Source organism: Barbus barbus (assembly GCF_936440315.1).
Source record: "Barbus barbus genome assembly, chromosome: 18".
NCBI classification, from domain to species: Eukaryota; Metazoa; Chordata; class Actinopteri; order Cypriniformes; family Cyprinidae; genus Barbus; species Barbus barbus.
Window position 1 is genome coordinate 19,161,995 of NC_136746.1, and position 15,193 is coordinate 19,177,187.

The 15,193-nt window shown below is 35.4% G+C and overlaps 3 protein-coding genes across 5 annotated transcripts; all 3 read right to left on the minus strand.

The window, feature by feature from the left end:
• Positions 1 to 1,715: 1,715 nt before the first annotated feature.
• Positions 1,716 to 5,047, minus strand: tysnd1 (trypsin like peroxisomal matrix peptidase 1; the record flags this gene model as incomplete). The annotated part of the gene is given in 9 exon segments (XM_079439951.1): positions 1,716 to 1,943; positions 1,946 to 1,981; positions 2,280 to 2,465; positions 3,759 to 3,889; positions 4,037 to 4,239; positions 4,243 to 4,313; positions 4,316 to 4,401; positions 4,403 to 4,759; positions 4,761 to 5,047. Coding segments are annotated over 9 exon segments (1,518 nt in total). The 3' UTR covers positions 1,716 to 1,782.
• An 864-nt stretch (positions 5,048 to 5,911) lies between these two features.
• Positions 5,912 to 9,162, minus strand: sar1ab (secretion associated, Ras related GTPase 1Ab). Its single transcript, XM_079440715.1, has 7 exons — positions 8,997 to 9,162; positions 8,195 to 8,275; positions 7,985 to 8,104; positions 7,757 to 7,822; positions 7,476 to 7,579; positions 7,065 to 7,196; positions 5,912 to 6,958 (listed from the first exon to the last, which is right to left on the minus strand). Exons 2-7 carry the CDS (start codon positions 8,250 to 8,252, stop codon positions 6,842 to 6,844), a joined length of 597 nt encoding a protein of 198 aa, XP_079296841.1. The 5' UTR covers positions 8,253 to 8,275; positions 8,997 to 9,162; the 3' UTR covers positions 5,912 to 6,841.
• A 616-nt stretch (positions 9,163 to 9,778) lies between these two features.
• ppa1b (inorganic pyrophosphatase 1b) lies at positions 9,779 to 15,089 on the minus strand. 3 transcript variants are annotated; one of them, XM_079440686.1, is made up of 11 exons: positions 14,807 to 15,089; positions 13,064 to 13,128; positions 12,625 to 12,678; positions 12,251 to 12,370; positions 11,460 to 11,546; positions 11,213 to 11,339; positions 11,002 to 11,129; positions 10,833 to 10,918; positions 10,565 to 10,640; positions 10,396 to 10,435; positions 9,779 to 10,234 (listed from the first exon to the last, which is right to left on the minus strand). In XM_079440686.1, the coding sequence occupies exons 2-11, from the start codon at positions 13,082 to 13,084 to the stop codon at positions 10,203 to 10,205; spliced, it is 771 nt and encodes a 256-aa protein (XP_079296812.1). In that variant the 5' UTR covers positions 13,085 to 13,128; positions 14,807 to 15,089; the 3' UTR covers positions 9,779 to 10,202. The 3 variants fall into 3 exon arrangements, with proteins under 3 accessions (XP_079296812.1, XP_079296810.1, XP_079296811.1); XM_079440684.1 differs by lacking the exon at positions 14,807 to 15,089 and adding an exon at positions 14,434 to 14,567; XM_079440685.1 differs by lacking the exon at positions 14,807 to 15,089 and adding an exon at positions 14,434 to 14,567 and having other exon boundaries at positions 9,912 to 10,234; positions 11,059 to 11,129.
• Positions 15,090 to 15,193: the final 104 nt, after the last annotated feature.

Consider the following 15,193-nt stretch of genomic DNA (forward strand, 5'->3'; position numbering starts at 1 on the left):
TGTAAATTCTTTTAAATGTCCTCCAAATGATTTAGTGTATATGAACACAGATTACTATGAAGACAAAGAGACACAAAGTCTGAAAACACTCAAAGCTAAGTTAGCTTAGCTTAGCTCAAAAAGCTAAAACTGTTATAAAGGTTCTGTTCTGGCTGAAACAGTCTCTGCATCATTTCTTTGCTTCCTTGAAGTAGATATAGTCGTAAATGTCTTGAGATAAAGTAGCCTTGTCAGTGTATTTGAAGAACTATTCCTCCATGCTCACAAACTACAACCGATTTTAGGCTACTTGCCAGAAATACACAATGCACTTCTACAAGACGATCCTTGTCCTAAAGGCACTATTTTTTTCCTGTCTTGTGTGTAATAATCCACGAAACCAGAGATGGCAAAGCATTATATTTTCATATAAATTACGCCTCAATGCAGTAGCTTTCTCCCTCACCCCGACGTCCAAATCATTGTTTTCTTTGAAATGGACAGTCATAAATCCTGAGAAATGTGCGCTCTGGTTTCATATGTCTGTCATAATAGAATTAGCTTATACTCCACTAGGTCAGGCAGTAATACGGTACTTCTGATGCAACATGGATATTATAACGAGGCAGTGTATGGATGAACAGGAGAGGCAGGAATGAGCTTTCGAAAATGCATTCTGACATATTCTCTCTCATATACCCGAAGGGACCAATCTGTCTTTGCAGATGTCTTCTAATCAGATCTTCCCATCATTTGCAATGAAAGATGTGTTGGCTGTAATGTTCCTAGGTGTAAATCTGGTGCTGCAGGGATTTGTATTCTAGATATGAATCTTAAAATCTACGACTAAAGGTGAAGTACATGAGTCCCACAGTAAAAAAAATCAGTTTTTAGGGTTAAAATGCTGTAAAACGTGTATGAATTAGACTCGGCCTGGTATGATAACTCACTCAGATGGGATTTCGAAGCTCCACATAAGCAAGAGAAAACACATTTGACATGGTAACATCCCCAGTGTAAACGTATTCATCAATGTACCACAGAGTCTACAGAAGAATATAAATCGAGACAAACCTTGACGATATTTAAATTAGTTGTGGATTATCATATACGACACCACCTTGCTGGTGTGATGGGGTGGAAAGACAGCCTGCTCATTAAAAGTCAGTAGTGAATGTTCTGATGTCTTACTCAGCAGTGTACAGCAGTCTGCTAACAGTGACGTTATACCACTTGGACAAGTGTATGATTGTATTGTACTGTACATGCCATTATTATTGTAAATACTTGGATTTACTGATTAGAAAACATTATATTTACGCTGAGTTGCAGTATATTTGCATTTAGTTGCATGTTTCTTTGTCCGAGTGTGTCATCTTTCTTGCCTGAATATGATTAAAGGCACTGGGCCCGAAAGTGCTGTTCCTTTGTTCTCCTAATTACTCCCAAGACTCTGCGACATGCTAATTTTCATGTGATACTGGAGACATGAGAAAACAAATCTTTTCAACCCACTTTTAAACACATTTTTTGACAAGTGAAATTTATAATAACTACCAAAAATACCCAATAAAAGCTGGTTCTCAAGGCATACAAGAGTCACCAGAGGGCTCAAAAAAGAAGACATTTTAACTTTAATAGAAGGCATGATGTAAACACTATTCACTTCAATATTCACTTATTGTCTTTAATAAAATTTAACCGCATTTAACAGTAATTTAGGAATTTAAGCAGGATTTTAGTGTAATCTTAAATGGTCAAGTTAAAAGAAATTTTAAGTTTCACTGAAATTTTGGAGACTGATTAAAGCGTGCTCTGAAGGCTTTGTAGTCTCCATATCTTCCTTACATCATCCTCTGCACTGTCTAAGACCTTAAACACAGCAGCATCTCCCGTTTGAGTAAAACGTCTCAGCAGAGGCTCCAGAACAGTCACTGGGATGCTGAAGTTCAGGTGGGGATGTCACTTGCTGCAAAGTCTCTTGTGTTACTGGACACGATACCTAATATTGGAATATATAAGTAAAAAAAAAAAAAATGAGACAGAATCTGCCTATGAAAGCTTGATTTAAACAGACATTGTCATCAAATGAGAGCTGGAATGCTTTGATGCTGAAGTTTGAGATAAAAACATGCTTAACTGGTCACGTGGTGCCCCCTTCTGGTTAGAGAAGGTATTGTATATTTCAATCTCCACTGAATACTGTTTTTTTACTGAACAATAACTGGTTGATATTCTGATAAACAAAGCCTTTTCCATTAATTCCAAACTACTTAAAATGAAATGTGTAATGATATTACCTGACAATTCCCCAGTGGCAGAGCGAACCACAGCACCACCACTGGCTCCAGACTGCACTGCACAAGTAGTCTGCAGCATCACAGGCCGTGACTGATGGGTAATAACTCTGGATAAGATCCCCGAGGTCAAGGAAGGGCCACAGCTGCTTCCTAAAGCTCCATAACCCACAACAAGCACATCCTCACCTAAACAGACACAACATGAGAATTCCAGGTGCTGCACAGGGACAAAGTACACACAGTTACAAAACATTTTATATAAACTGAAATGGATCATTATTTATAATACATATAAGTGTAATACATTTAAATGTATCTATGCTTCTTTACAGGATGATACATAGCGCTGAAAAGAAAAATGTTTTGTTTAGACCAGTCATTATGTTCACTTGCTTGCATCTGATTAAATAAAAAATCAGTTTAAAGGATGCAGGAATTTAAGCAGGATTTCTGTGTAATCTTAAATTTTAAGTATCACTGATATTTAATTACACTAATTTTTATGTTGAAATGACACGAGTCATAATTGGACAATTCTGACTTACTCATAATCGCTGTCATCATTTTTACTTTTTATGAGTATTTTTTCACTTGACTTGCCATAATTTCAACTTGCATGCAAGTCCTAATTATGTAATAATTTTTTACTTATGTCATGCTTTTTAATTACGACTTCTCAAAATTTTTACTTTTCACGCCATAATTATGACGTTTTATCTTATAATTTTGACTTTTTGTTAATTATCTTCGAATTATGGGTTACACTTTATTTTGATAGTCCACTTTAAACATGCTACTAACTATAAGTAACTTTTTAACTACATGTCAACTAACTCTCAGAGTAGACTGTTAGGGTAAGTTTAGGGTTAGTAGAATAAGTTGATGTATACTTGCAAAGTTTCTGACAGCATATTGTATGTTGTGGACCCATAAAAATAAAGTGTTAGAAGATATTAAACAGACAGTCTACTAATACTCTAATGACTGCTAGTTGACATGTAGTTGCAAAGTTACTTACTGTTAGTAGAATGTCTAAAGTGGACTATCGAAATAAAGTGTTACCAAATTATGACAGTGTCACAATTTTTCCTGTTTATTTACTGTTTATTTTGGTAATATGATTTACCAAAGCATGATTTGTTCTTATGTGACAGAAACAAGCTACCATTGTTATATTTTGTATGTAAAAGACTGGAGGTTATATAAAAAATATAGTATCAAATATCACATTAATTGTTGTTGTATGTAAAATACTACTGTTAAATATAAAAATATAAATTTAGTGTCAAAATTGATACAGAACCACCTGATATTTGGATATGAACTTATCACACACATAAACTGACACACTGGAAAGAACAAATATTATTTGTCTTATGTTGGTGGCATTAGACATCCACAGAAAAATCACAAAATCAAAATCTTAAAACAAACATGGCTGAATATGAGTTTCAATAAAACAGGTTTGCAGCACATTACCTGGGTGAAAGAACATGGTAAACTGTGTTTTTACTGAGTCTGCGAGGGGCTCCTGAAGCTCCACCACAGCGATATCATAGGGAGATGATGGTGTTGATGAATAAAGCACCTTACCACTTACTGCATGAAATCTGAGGTGGAAAGTTTAGATATTATTACAAATCCCATGGTGATTAAAAATGCCAATAACATGTAACATGTTTAACAAAGATCACCAAACAAAATGTCATTCTTTAGGCCTTATAATGATGAATATGAATGAACTCAAAGCCCATTACCTTTCTCCAAAGTCGACTCTGACGGTAAGCACAGACCTTTCATTCACCACATGCCTGCAGGTCAGAACCAGATTCTGGTATATCAGCACACCAGAACCCCACAGCTGGCCGCTCTCAGTCAGCACCACTCCAGGGTAAAATTCAGAGCCTGGCTTTTGGTTTGCAGTTAATGGAACTTGAAGAGAGCACGTGATAAACTGCGATTACTTTTCTATCAGCAACTCCTGGATGGCACCAGCCTGTAGCATGTTTTTCAGAATCAGGTGAACCGAGCAATCCAATCATCTGATTTCCAGCACAGTGGTGAAACGATCAAACCCACAAGGTGAGATCTGCCTCCTTTGCTAACAAACACACTGCTTCCTTCCAGGCAAGCAGCGGGCATCAGTAAGGATCAGGGCATTCTCATCTCCTGCCACTTTACTAACTATACTTTTACTAATTGTGTTCATGAAGAGGTCTGGACAGAGACCACCGAATGGAGACCCACATGCGATGACATGACATCCCTTTTTAAGAATGCCACTCTTCACCCATGGAATAGTTTCCTTACAAGTGCATGTAGATGGAGTCACTTTTAAAAGTGCAAACCAACTTAAAAACCTGGAGTCTTCCAGAACTTCTGTATCCAATGTGCCACTATAAAAGCCCCAGTTATCAGCCCCTTTGAAGATCTTGTGAAATGCATCTTCAAACTCCGCACAATTGATCATCATTAACAGTATTGCGTCTGTCCGTTACACACGATTGGTTGGCGCAAAGGTGAATGTAATCTGCATGCACTTTTATCTCTTCAGTGAAACTTTCAGAATGCAATACTTTCGCGTATTTCTTCATGGACTGTCTGTCATTGATAAAGCGTGAGAACAAAATGCCATTACAGACTACAATCCCAGACTGGTAATTCAGAAACACTCCACTACAGCTCATTTCTTTATTCTGAGATCCAGTGAGGTTGAATGGCTTCTCGGACACTGTAACAACACAGAATGTTTCTTCCACATTCTTCATTTTCAAACGTTGGATATATATATATATATATATATATATATATATATATATATATATATATATATATATATATATATAAAACAGTATTAAGTTGGTTTAGTAGAATGGTCACAGGTTTTTTTAAGATAATAGTAATAATAGTACTAATTATTGCATCTTGATGAGTTCAAGATACAAATGTCACCATGCTAACAAACACAGTTTATCAATAACAACTAGTTAGAGTTGCAATGAATATGTCTGACAAGCTAGATAATTTAATAATATCTATATTAGCTTATCGCCGACTTGACATTGTTGCACGCGTTATCCATCTGCAGTGCTTCCTGCTATGTTTTCATTGGCGTAAAAATAGTCACGCGGAGGATGAATGTTGTAATTGGAAGTCCGACTCTTTCGAACAATTCGTTTCATAGAACCGGTTCAGTGATTCTTTTACGTCGCCGTGATTATCATAGACATTAAAATACGATTGTTATATCCGAAAGAGACGTTTCTCGCGTCAAACCATTCGTGAACGAGTCAATTTCGCTTTGTAAATAAATAAGCAAGACGGATTCATTGAAAAGATCCGACTCCAAAGAAAGTTTCGTTAACAAATCAGACGTCGTTTATACATTAGACTGTGTTCTTGTGCGACAATGTGCTGCTAGTTCATTCTGATGGTCAAGTCATAGAGGTAAGGATTAAATATGGCCAAATAACCTTTTTTTAAGTTCACTAGAATGTCACAATTTTTTAAAATGTTTATTCAAATTGCTTTCTATGATTCATAATTTCATATAGGCCTACATGTATGATTTATTTGAGATCAAAGTACACACGGAAAATTCAAAATATATATATTTATATATTTTTATTTTTGTAAATGCTACAAAGTGTTACATGTGGCATGTACATAATCAGCTACATTTCAAAAGATAAGCAGCGTTGAAACTCCCAATCCTTTCACTTAAGCCTATGTACAAGTATGGGTAAAAGTGACCTAGTAATATGACACATTTTCTATGAATTAAAAAGGCCTATATACTCTCATGCCATGACTGCAGATAAGTTACAGATGGCAGTCAACAAGTACTCATTACACAGTCAGGTAGTTTAGTGTTGAAACAGGCTAATGTAGACATAACTGGCACTGAGTGCTACATAAGCACAGTCTTAAAAGTATCAAAATACTACATACAAATCAAATATTTGTACTTTTTATATATTAGATAGAAATATTTCATTTTAAATCTCAGGTAATTTTGATAAGCAAGCATGTATACGTTGGCAATGTACACCAAATCACTTCAAAAGTGTTTCCTTTGAACAGGTGGGACATACAGAACTAGGGAAAAACCCCACCAACATTAAGGCACTGAGGTAATGTAACATGAAAACAAAAACACTGATTCTGTATCTTCTGATGATTTCACATCAGAATTTCACAGCACAAGTGATGTTCACTTGATTAAAATCCTTGATTTAAATGTTCAATGATATGTTTACCTTTCACACGTATAAAATTGACACTGGATTGAAAAAAAGTGTTCTGTAACTTGATGCCACCTCTTAAAATAACCCAGCTCAGTCAACTGTTAAAGCAAACTGTATTTCTATCCCTGCATTTAGTAAAGGAAACAGCATAAATGACTGCTAAGGTAAACGTAACTTATGTAAGTAATTGCTACTGGATTTTATAGGCTCAGATAATATATATAACACCCCTGGTTACTAGTTTCATTACAAGATAAATAACCAATTAATAAATAAGGATACACAGGTTTTGAATTAATAAACACATTAAATATGTTAATCAATATACTGAGAAAGCCATCGAAAACCTTCACCATATCCTTGTCTCTTCAACACACTGCACATAAAGACTTCCATTGGCCTCAGGTTGAGTTCTTTCAGTGATACATTCCCCTGTGTGAGACAAAAGACCATGTATTGCTCCAGAAAATATCATTCATTTTGTTAAATATACTGTACAAGTAATAAATATATTAAATATATTCCCCCAATGACCTACCTTTCCTGTGGTGTGTCCATAAAGACCAAACATTCCTCTCAGCGCATCTTCACTAATTGCTTCTGGACGGTCGATTTTATTCCCCAAAATAAGGATTGGCACATTGGAGATGGTTTCATCAGTTAAGAGGGCCTATGATTAAAGAGCAAGGTGCCCTCATTATTATTCAAATACACGGCTGTTTTTTGATTGGTGGGACTGCGGAGAAATTTAAATTAGTGAATTGAAGTCAGTGCAGTGATATTCCTCTGCAATGTCAAACAAAGGTACAAAACTTTCACGGGGCGGACAACTTTGTACCTTTTTTCTGAGAGTTTGGATGGGTTCATAGTTAAACACTGATTAGTAAATAACTGGTCATAGACAAAACTATGAATTATATTCATATAAAAAAGTAAAAAGTAGACTTACATCCAACTCAATTTTGGCTTCTAGTAGACGTTCATGGTCAGCACAGTCAACAAGATACACTATCCCATTTATTGCTGGAAGATAATTCCTCCAAACCCTTCTTGCTGAGGATTGAGGATAGACCAAATCAATTTGCATTGCGTTTAAGGTTGTTTTAGAATTTCTAAACAAATTTGTTTGTATATATTTTTCAAATAAATCTTTTAACTATAGCAGTGATTTTTTAATCTGAATTTAAATTCCAAATATATTAATCATTTATTAATAAATGCTATATTTACCTTGAGCGTGTCCACCCAGGTCAAATGTTGTGAAAGTCATCCCAGCAATAGTCAGTTCTTCAGATGCTACCAGATAAGACAAGATACGGTACAATGTGTACAATGATTGCTTCAACATATATAGAATTCAGTTTTTAAGAATAAGCTATTCTGTTTTTATACTTTCATTTTAAAATGTGTACAGCTCATATTAAAACGGTAAAATATGTGGCACTTTAGGCTACTTACTAGGGTGAAGTGTTGGAACATGTTGCCCAAGTCGATCATCTTTAAGCATGTGCAATAATGTTGTTTTTCCAGCATTGTCTAATCCGAGAAAAACTAATTTCCCAGACTTTTTATAGAGTCCTAAAATGAAATGAGATTATGAAAGCACAAAAGATCAACTACATTATGATTTGCGTTCATCAGTATTTCAGTATCTGTCTGATACTTTACCTATTAATTGTAACACACTGCTGAATCCTCTGTACAGCCAATCAAATATGAAAGACATTTTTGTAGCCTGTTCCCTGTTCCCTGAAATAAAATAGCAGCAGAATGAGAGAATTGTTTCAATGCAGTATAAGATCCAAGACTTTTCAAGGGGCTCTCCAGAATAAGCTCTTTACCTAAATCTACTGTAAGCAGATGAAAAACAGCTGATACTACGTTACTAAATGACCCAAGTTAACGTTTTGTCTCCAAGAGTGCATTTAAGAAAAGAAACATAAACCCTCTTGTAGCTATTAACCAATGAGCAACAAACTATTTCTAGTTGTGAGACCTTGTCACATGACGCCATGGATATAGCACACAGACATAGCTGTCACTCAAACTCAAAGGACAGCAACTCGGGTTCAAATTCAAGTGCATTTTTACACATTAATAAGGGTTTGCACTGTAAATTAAGATGAATACATGCGCAAGTAAATATTACTGTTCCCCAACTGTACCTTAAATGTAAACATCGCCGTATACACAGCCCAAATGTTTAGCGCGCGTTTTCTAGAAACGCGTCCATACACTCAAAACAACAGCCAGATATGCTGAAGTTGAATGAGTAAAGTAGAGCATTGTAAAGGTGAAAACGCTCACTATTACGTTATAGATAAAACCTTAAAACCTTACTTTTGGCGTTAAAAATGTTTCTGTTAAACATTGTAGCTAATGTCTATGGTCGCCTCATTTGCAATGTTGTGTCATTTGTAAACAGCACACAACACAATTCGTTGCAATAGTAAAACATTCGTGTCAATACCTGGAAGGGTCCGCTCCTGTTGTAGACAAGCCAGTCCGGTCTACTGCTAAAAAACAAGCCGAATTTGACGTTTAACCGGAACTGCGTAGCTGCATAGGGTGGTCTCAGATCGATTGTAGGTTAGTGTGTTGGCATCTGGTTGCTAAACGTTGACCGACTTGCGGCTGTGGGTTCTGACAGATAAGACTTTACATTCAAAGGTTTGGGATAGATGAGATTTTTTGAAACAAGTCTTTTATTCTCACTGCAAGGCTGCATTCTTCAAAACCACAGTAATATTGTGAAAACTTATTACAATTTAAAATAACTCTTTTCTATTTTAATGTATTTGAAAAGGTAATTTATTACTATGAAAAGCTTATATTTCAGCAGGCATTACTCAAGTGTTACATGATCCTTTAGAAATCATAATAATATACCGATTTGGTGCTCAAGAAACATTTCTGCTGTGTAATTGAAACGGTCTTTTTAATCAGGATTCTTTGATGAACAAAGTTCAAAAGAACAATTATTTTTTTTGTTACATTATAAATGTTTTTCTTGGCACTTTTGATCAAGGTAACGTATCCTTGCCCGAGTAGAAGTATAATTTCATACAAAAAAATCTTACTGACCCCAGAATTTTGAATGGTATAGATAGTGTATAGTTGTTGAACTTCTACATGGTAAAGAATTAGTTTTTGTTCCACACTTGTATGACATTGTTCCATGAATGTTGGGTAGAATGTCACCATTCACTTACACTATATGGGAAAAAACATGCAATGAAAGTAAGTGAGGCTGCCAGCATAATATCCGTTGTTGCACAGAACAAAGAAAGTCATGTGGGTTTGAAACAACATGAGTTGGAGTAATCAACAGAATAAGACAATCTAATACAGAGCAAAAGGTATTAACAAAAAATCTCTGATAGTAGTGTCTTATGAGAAAAGCTTTATTAAAGCATTTGTTCAGAATCTTACAGTACCTGAGTTTGACCAGACTATTAGCTAACTTCAGTATCTGTTACACAGAATATCTAACCATTATCAAATACAACTTAACTTAGCAAGACATTGGTTAGCTCCCCTAAATGTTAATGTGAGATTCAGTCCCCAGATAATGTGTTAAGTGCCCCTATTTTCATAAAATACCATTATTCTAGACAGATAATGACATACATTTTCGAAACATGATCAGACTGGTCCGTTCACAGTGTTATGTTCTTCAGTTCCTTGCATAGTAGAAGCATTTGTCAACTGAAAAAGACAGCACAACAAAGTAAATATGTCACATCTAGAAAGAAAAAGTATAAACTCAAACTGAATGCATAAGTAACAGGAAAAATATATATTTTTTTAAATGGACAGATCTGATGTTTCACTGTAAACAAAAAAAAGAGAAGAACACGAAATCAAACCTGAGCTTGGAACTGGACTAGCTTCTCCACATGGGCAAGACTAAAATATGAAAAGAAAAATTCAGTTACCACACTAATGAAGTCTTGTCATAAGGAACCACTATTACTGCTAGTCATCTGTATATACATCTGTATATAAATTAATTGAAAGCAAAAACAAAGTTCTTACTCCATCAACAACTGCTTTGGCTTCATCTGCCGAACAGCAGAATTGACTGTCTCCCTCTGAGACACAAGTGTTCTTGCTGCACAGTAAAAGAGAAATTATAAAAAAAGAAATTTATTTTATATTATGTTGATATGTTCCAGCAGTAAACCATGTCTACAACAGGTTATCTGTAGTGATTGAAAATGAAAGTGCAAACCGTCAGAGCTGAAATAAAATACTATGCAAAATGAGCAAACAAATGCAGACCACTGCAGAAACATTCCCTTACCAGTTTAGTTCTCCAGCACTGGTTTGTTGTGAGATCAGTGCCTTCCAGAAGCCATGTGTGGCTTTGATTGTATCAATAGCAAAGTTCTAGAATAAATGTAGCATATTTATGACAAATATGACCAATCACAAATTAAAGCTTGTGTACAACAACTTTCTTAACTAAACACCTTGTCCTTGAACTCTCCGTTGAATGCAAACTGGTTTTCAGGTTTCCCATCAGGTACCTTGTACCTCCTGAACCAGTCAACTGTGGCCTCAAGGTAGCCAGGCTTGAGTCGCTTCACGTCACCAATGTCTATATTTCACACCAGAAAAATGATAACAATTACATATGTGTCTCTCTTCTAAGTCAAGTGGAAAGCAACGAGTGTTACTTACTGTTCAAGTCCTTTGCCTCAGGGTCATCAACATTGATTGCAATGACTTTCCAATCAGTTTCGCCTTCATCAATCATTGCTAAAACACCCAGCACTTTCACTTTGATAACATCGCCACGACAGCACACCTGTGAAGATCAAGCATTGTGGGGTTTGTTTATCTAATCCAACTGTAGCTGCACATATGACAGCTTGCTTTATAAATTTGGCTTTATTTCATAGAATAAGACAAACACTGATATCTATACCTTGTTTCCAATTTCACAGACATCGATTGGGTCATTGTCACCACAACACCCTGTGTCATTGTCTTTGTGCCCAGGGTCTTCCCAAGTCTGTCAGAAAAGATTTAAAGAAAGTTGTTGTAAAATCTAGGGGGAAAAAATGAAACAATGGCACATGCAATTCACATCTACAAGAAAGGTTGTTAAAAATGCTAAACTGTTTCCACCAAGATCACTGGAATGCAGTGAGATGGAATAAATGTATTTCTCCTGCAATGAAGGGAAATCTGTGCAATCGTATTTTCATATTGACAAACCATACTAAAGGCATCAAGTACTAAAATAATCAGTTCATGAAGGTGGAATGTACATAAACTGACATTCAAATGTTTTGGGTCAATAAGATTTTTTTAAACAAATTAACACTTATGTGACCATCACAACATTTATAATGTTATAAAAGATGAATGTTTCTTGAGCAGCAAATCAGCATATTAGAATGGAGAAATATGGAGAAATGGCTGCTAAAAATTCAGCTTTGCATCACAGAAATAAATAACATTTTAAAATATATTAAATAAGACAACAGTTTTTAAAAATGATAATATATCATAATGTTCTACTATATTTTTGATCAAATAAATGCAGCCTTGGCAAGCATAAGAGGTTTCTATTAAAATAAACATTACTGACCCCAAATATTTGAACAGTAGTGGTTTAAACAGTGACTGATTCCAGAAACTGAAGTGGTTTTTACCTTCTGTCTGTTTTATTCTTTGTGTTTAATGTGTGATCAGTGCTGATTTAAAGCTTACTTGAGGGATTGCTCCATAATTCCAAATATAGCCTTTGTGGGGGAAAACATTGGCCACGTAGCGCAAATTGCCCTTCTTCACATCTTGCTTAATGGGGTTCAGTGGGTCTTTTGTAGCAATCTGAAAAGTAAACCATAATGTTATACATACAAGCACTAGATAGTTGATGAGTCATTATTTTGTTTAAATGTCAATACACCATAAAATGTAGGTTAAAAGTCTTTTTCCTTTAACTGTACGGTCACCATTCATGTTTGAAGTGTGTAAATATATGACCTTGCAAAATAAATAGCCTGTTAAAAAGTCCTCTATTCTATTGTTTTAATCTGTTATACTGCAAGTGGTGTAGTTTTATACTGTTGGTCATACTTTACCTCCATTTTTGCATTTGTCCATCGTGGTACTTCAACAACCATGTGGAAAATGTTCTACAGAGAAAAAAATATATATATTTTTTTTTTTATTTAAAAAAAGGGGAAAATTTTTACTAAGCCTAACTGTGACATTCCCATCATTTTAACCTTCATATTACTAAAATAATTCATGTAAAGCCATAAGAATGACTAATCAAGGTTTTATACAGGTAAGATTTCAGAACAGTCCAAAGTATTGAACGATTTAAGATGACACTATTGAAAGGGTAAAGATCACTCCTCTAACAGACCAATACCCTTCACCCGATAAAGAGCTGATATACACTGTGCTGGATTGTGAAATGGCCGTTCACTGCCAAAGGGGTCCCATAAGGGAGGGGGCTCAACACTGAGACTAGGAGAAGAGAAAATAAGAACATGTTAAATTAACATACTGTACCTGAGCTTCATCTGCATACATGGGTATATCATGGAATGGTGAAATGTACTTTCCATCTGAGTTCTCTGGTTAAAAAAAAAAAAGAAGTTTACATATTTTTGTACAAATGAACATTTCAAAAAGGAAGCTGATCCTGATTTTATCTGATCACTTAAAACCTGGCTGAGCACCTGATTTCTATATTAAGGCACAAATAAAAATAACTGAATAAAAATGCCATCATGTCCACTGTTGTTTATCTTGAAATTGATGCATAACACGCAATGAGATTTTTCCCCCTTAGTTTTTATTTTTCAAAGCAAGAAAAAAAATGAATACATCTGTATGATATTTGAATATATTAAATGAATATATCTGTGTGAAAGAAGTATTTCTATAAGAGTATATCAGACGTTCAGAAATGTGTTATGGTCAAGCCCAGGCACTTAAACTTTATTAAACTGTATGTTCTGGGTGCATTTATAGACTTTTATGAAGCATATCATAAAACCCATAACATAACAGAATTTATCACACCACTATTCATGTTCAAAGAAAGCTGAGATATTCTGCACAACTTCTCACTAGGTTTTCCAAAGAAGAAAGTCAGGTGTGATGGATTAGTGATGACAGAATATATATACATATATATATATATATGTTGAAGTTAGCTATTGTGTTACACTGCACAAGTTAATACTAATGATCTTGCCGTGTGTTCATATATCTTGTCAATAATTTTACTTCTCAGAAGAGAGCAGGTGACATGCTGCTGCTAAGGATGAGAGGTCTAATGCACAGTGGCAACTAAAATAAACAAATCACACCCAATTTGGTGGAAAATAGTCCAGTATATCCGCTTTAGTAACTTCTAGTTTTATTCATCCGAAATCATTTTAAACAATGCAGACAATATAACAGAAAAAAATAGATATTTTATGAAAATTAAAAATAAAAAGCAACCGAGTGCTGCAACCCTGGATTTACCCATTTTAATGAGCTTAGGTTATACCAACAATGCAAACAAAAATAACATCGTTTGCGATGTTGCACTGTTGGCAATAATAAAATATTATAATTTTTGGGACTTTCGATTTTTATTATGTAACTTACGTTAACCGGCTTAACAGCTTTACTTCCTGCAAACTGAGAATAACTTTGCATAAATCTACAGTTAATCAGACATTACAATAAACGTTATGTATCGAATATCAACTTAATTCGTAACATCATTAAATTTATTAATTTGATTAGGTTTTAGGTCAGAAATGACGCGAGAAAAAGCGACACGTGGGACTTGCGGCCCAGCCCCTTTCATCTTAAATCAATGAACTGACCTGACCGTACAAACTTCTCATCGCCAACCCCCGAAGAACAGAATTCATACTTACTCAAATAAATCCTATAACTCAAAGTGTTAGGGTTTCCTCTTTCTTCAGTGGAGAAACTCATATTGTGCGCTCTGTGTATTGATTCCGGACGAGTAGGACAGCAGCTACGTGCTAGAGGAAATCGCGCATGCGCAGTGAGTGAATTGCGCAGAAGACGTAAGCGTAAGTGCATCTGATTTGTGAATCGGCAGTGATAGACAGTGCTAGTAGATCTTGTGAAAGGAAATATGAAATATCACACTTTGAATGCGGTTACATTTAATGTGTTCAAACTAAGACAGCTTTGCATATTTGCACCTAAAATCCTAAATCTAAGCTGTTTTTTCGGCTCTTGGCTGGTTTGAGTTGGTTTTACAGCATGGCCAAGTCTTACCTTTACCAAAGTCTTTTTTAAGACAAGTCAAGTCACTCGGCGGCCATCTTTGAATCGCCTCTCGGGCATCCAAGTGCAGCTCCTATCACTTTGTATGGGGAAACAACAAATTCTCCAAAACTGTTCGCTTAGTTTACGATTAAATTTCATATTTGAAATCACCAATGAAATCGGACAACAACTGTGTCATAAATGTTGTTTCTTTTGCTCAAATAGCGTTATAAAAATCTTATTTCTCAGGCTAGATCAGCCAGTGCGCATGCGCAGAGCGCTGACTGTTACTATAGCAACCGGGACTTCTAACGGCAGCTGCAGTGACTTTACCGATTAGCGATTGGCTCTTTCATTCAGAAGGCGGGGCTTCCAGCGTCTGAGCGGCTATATTAA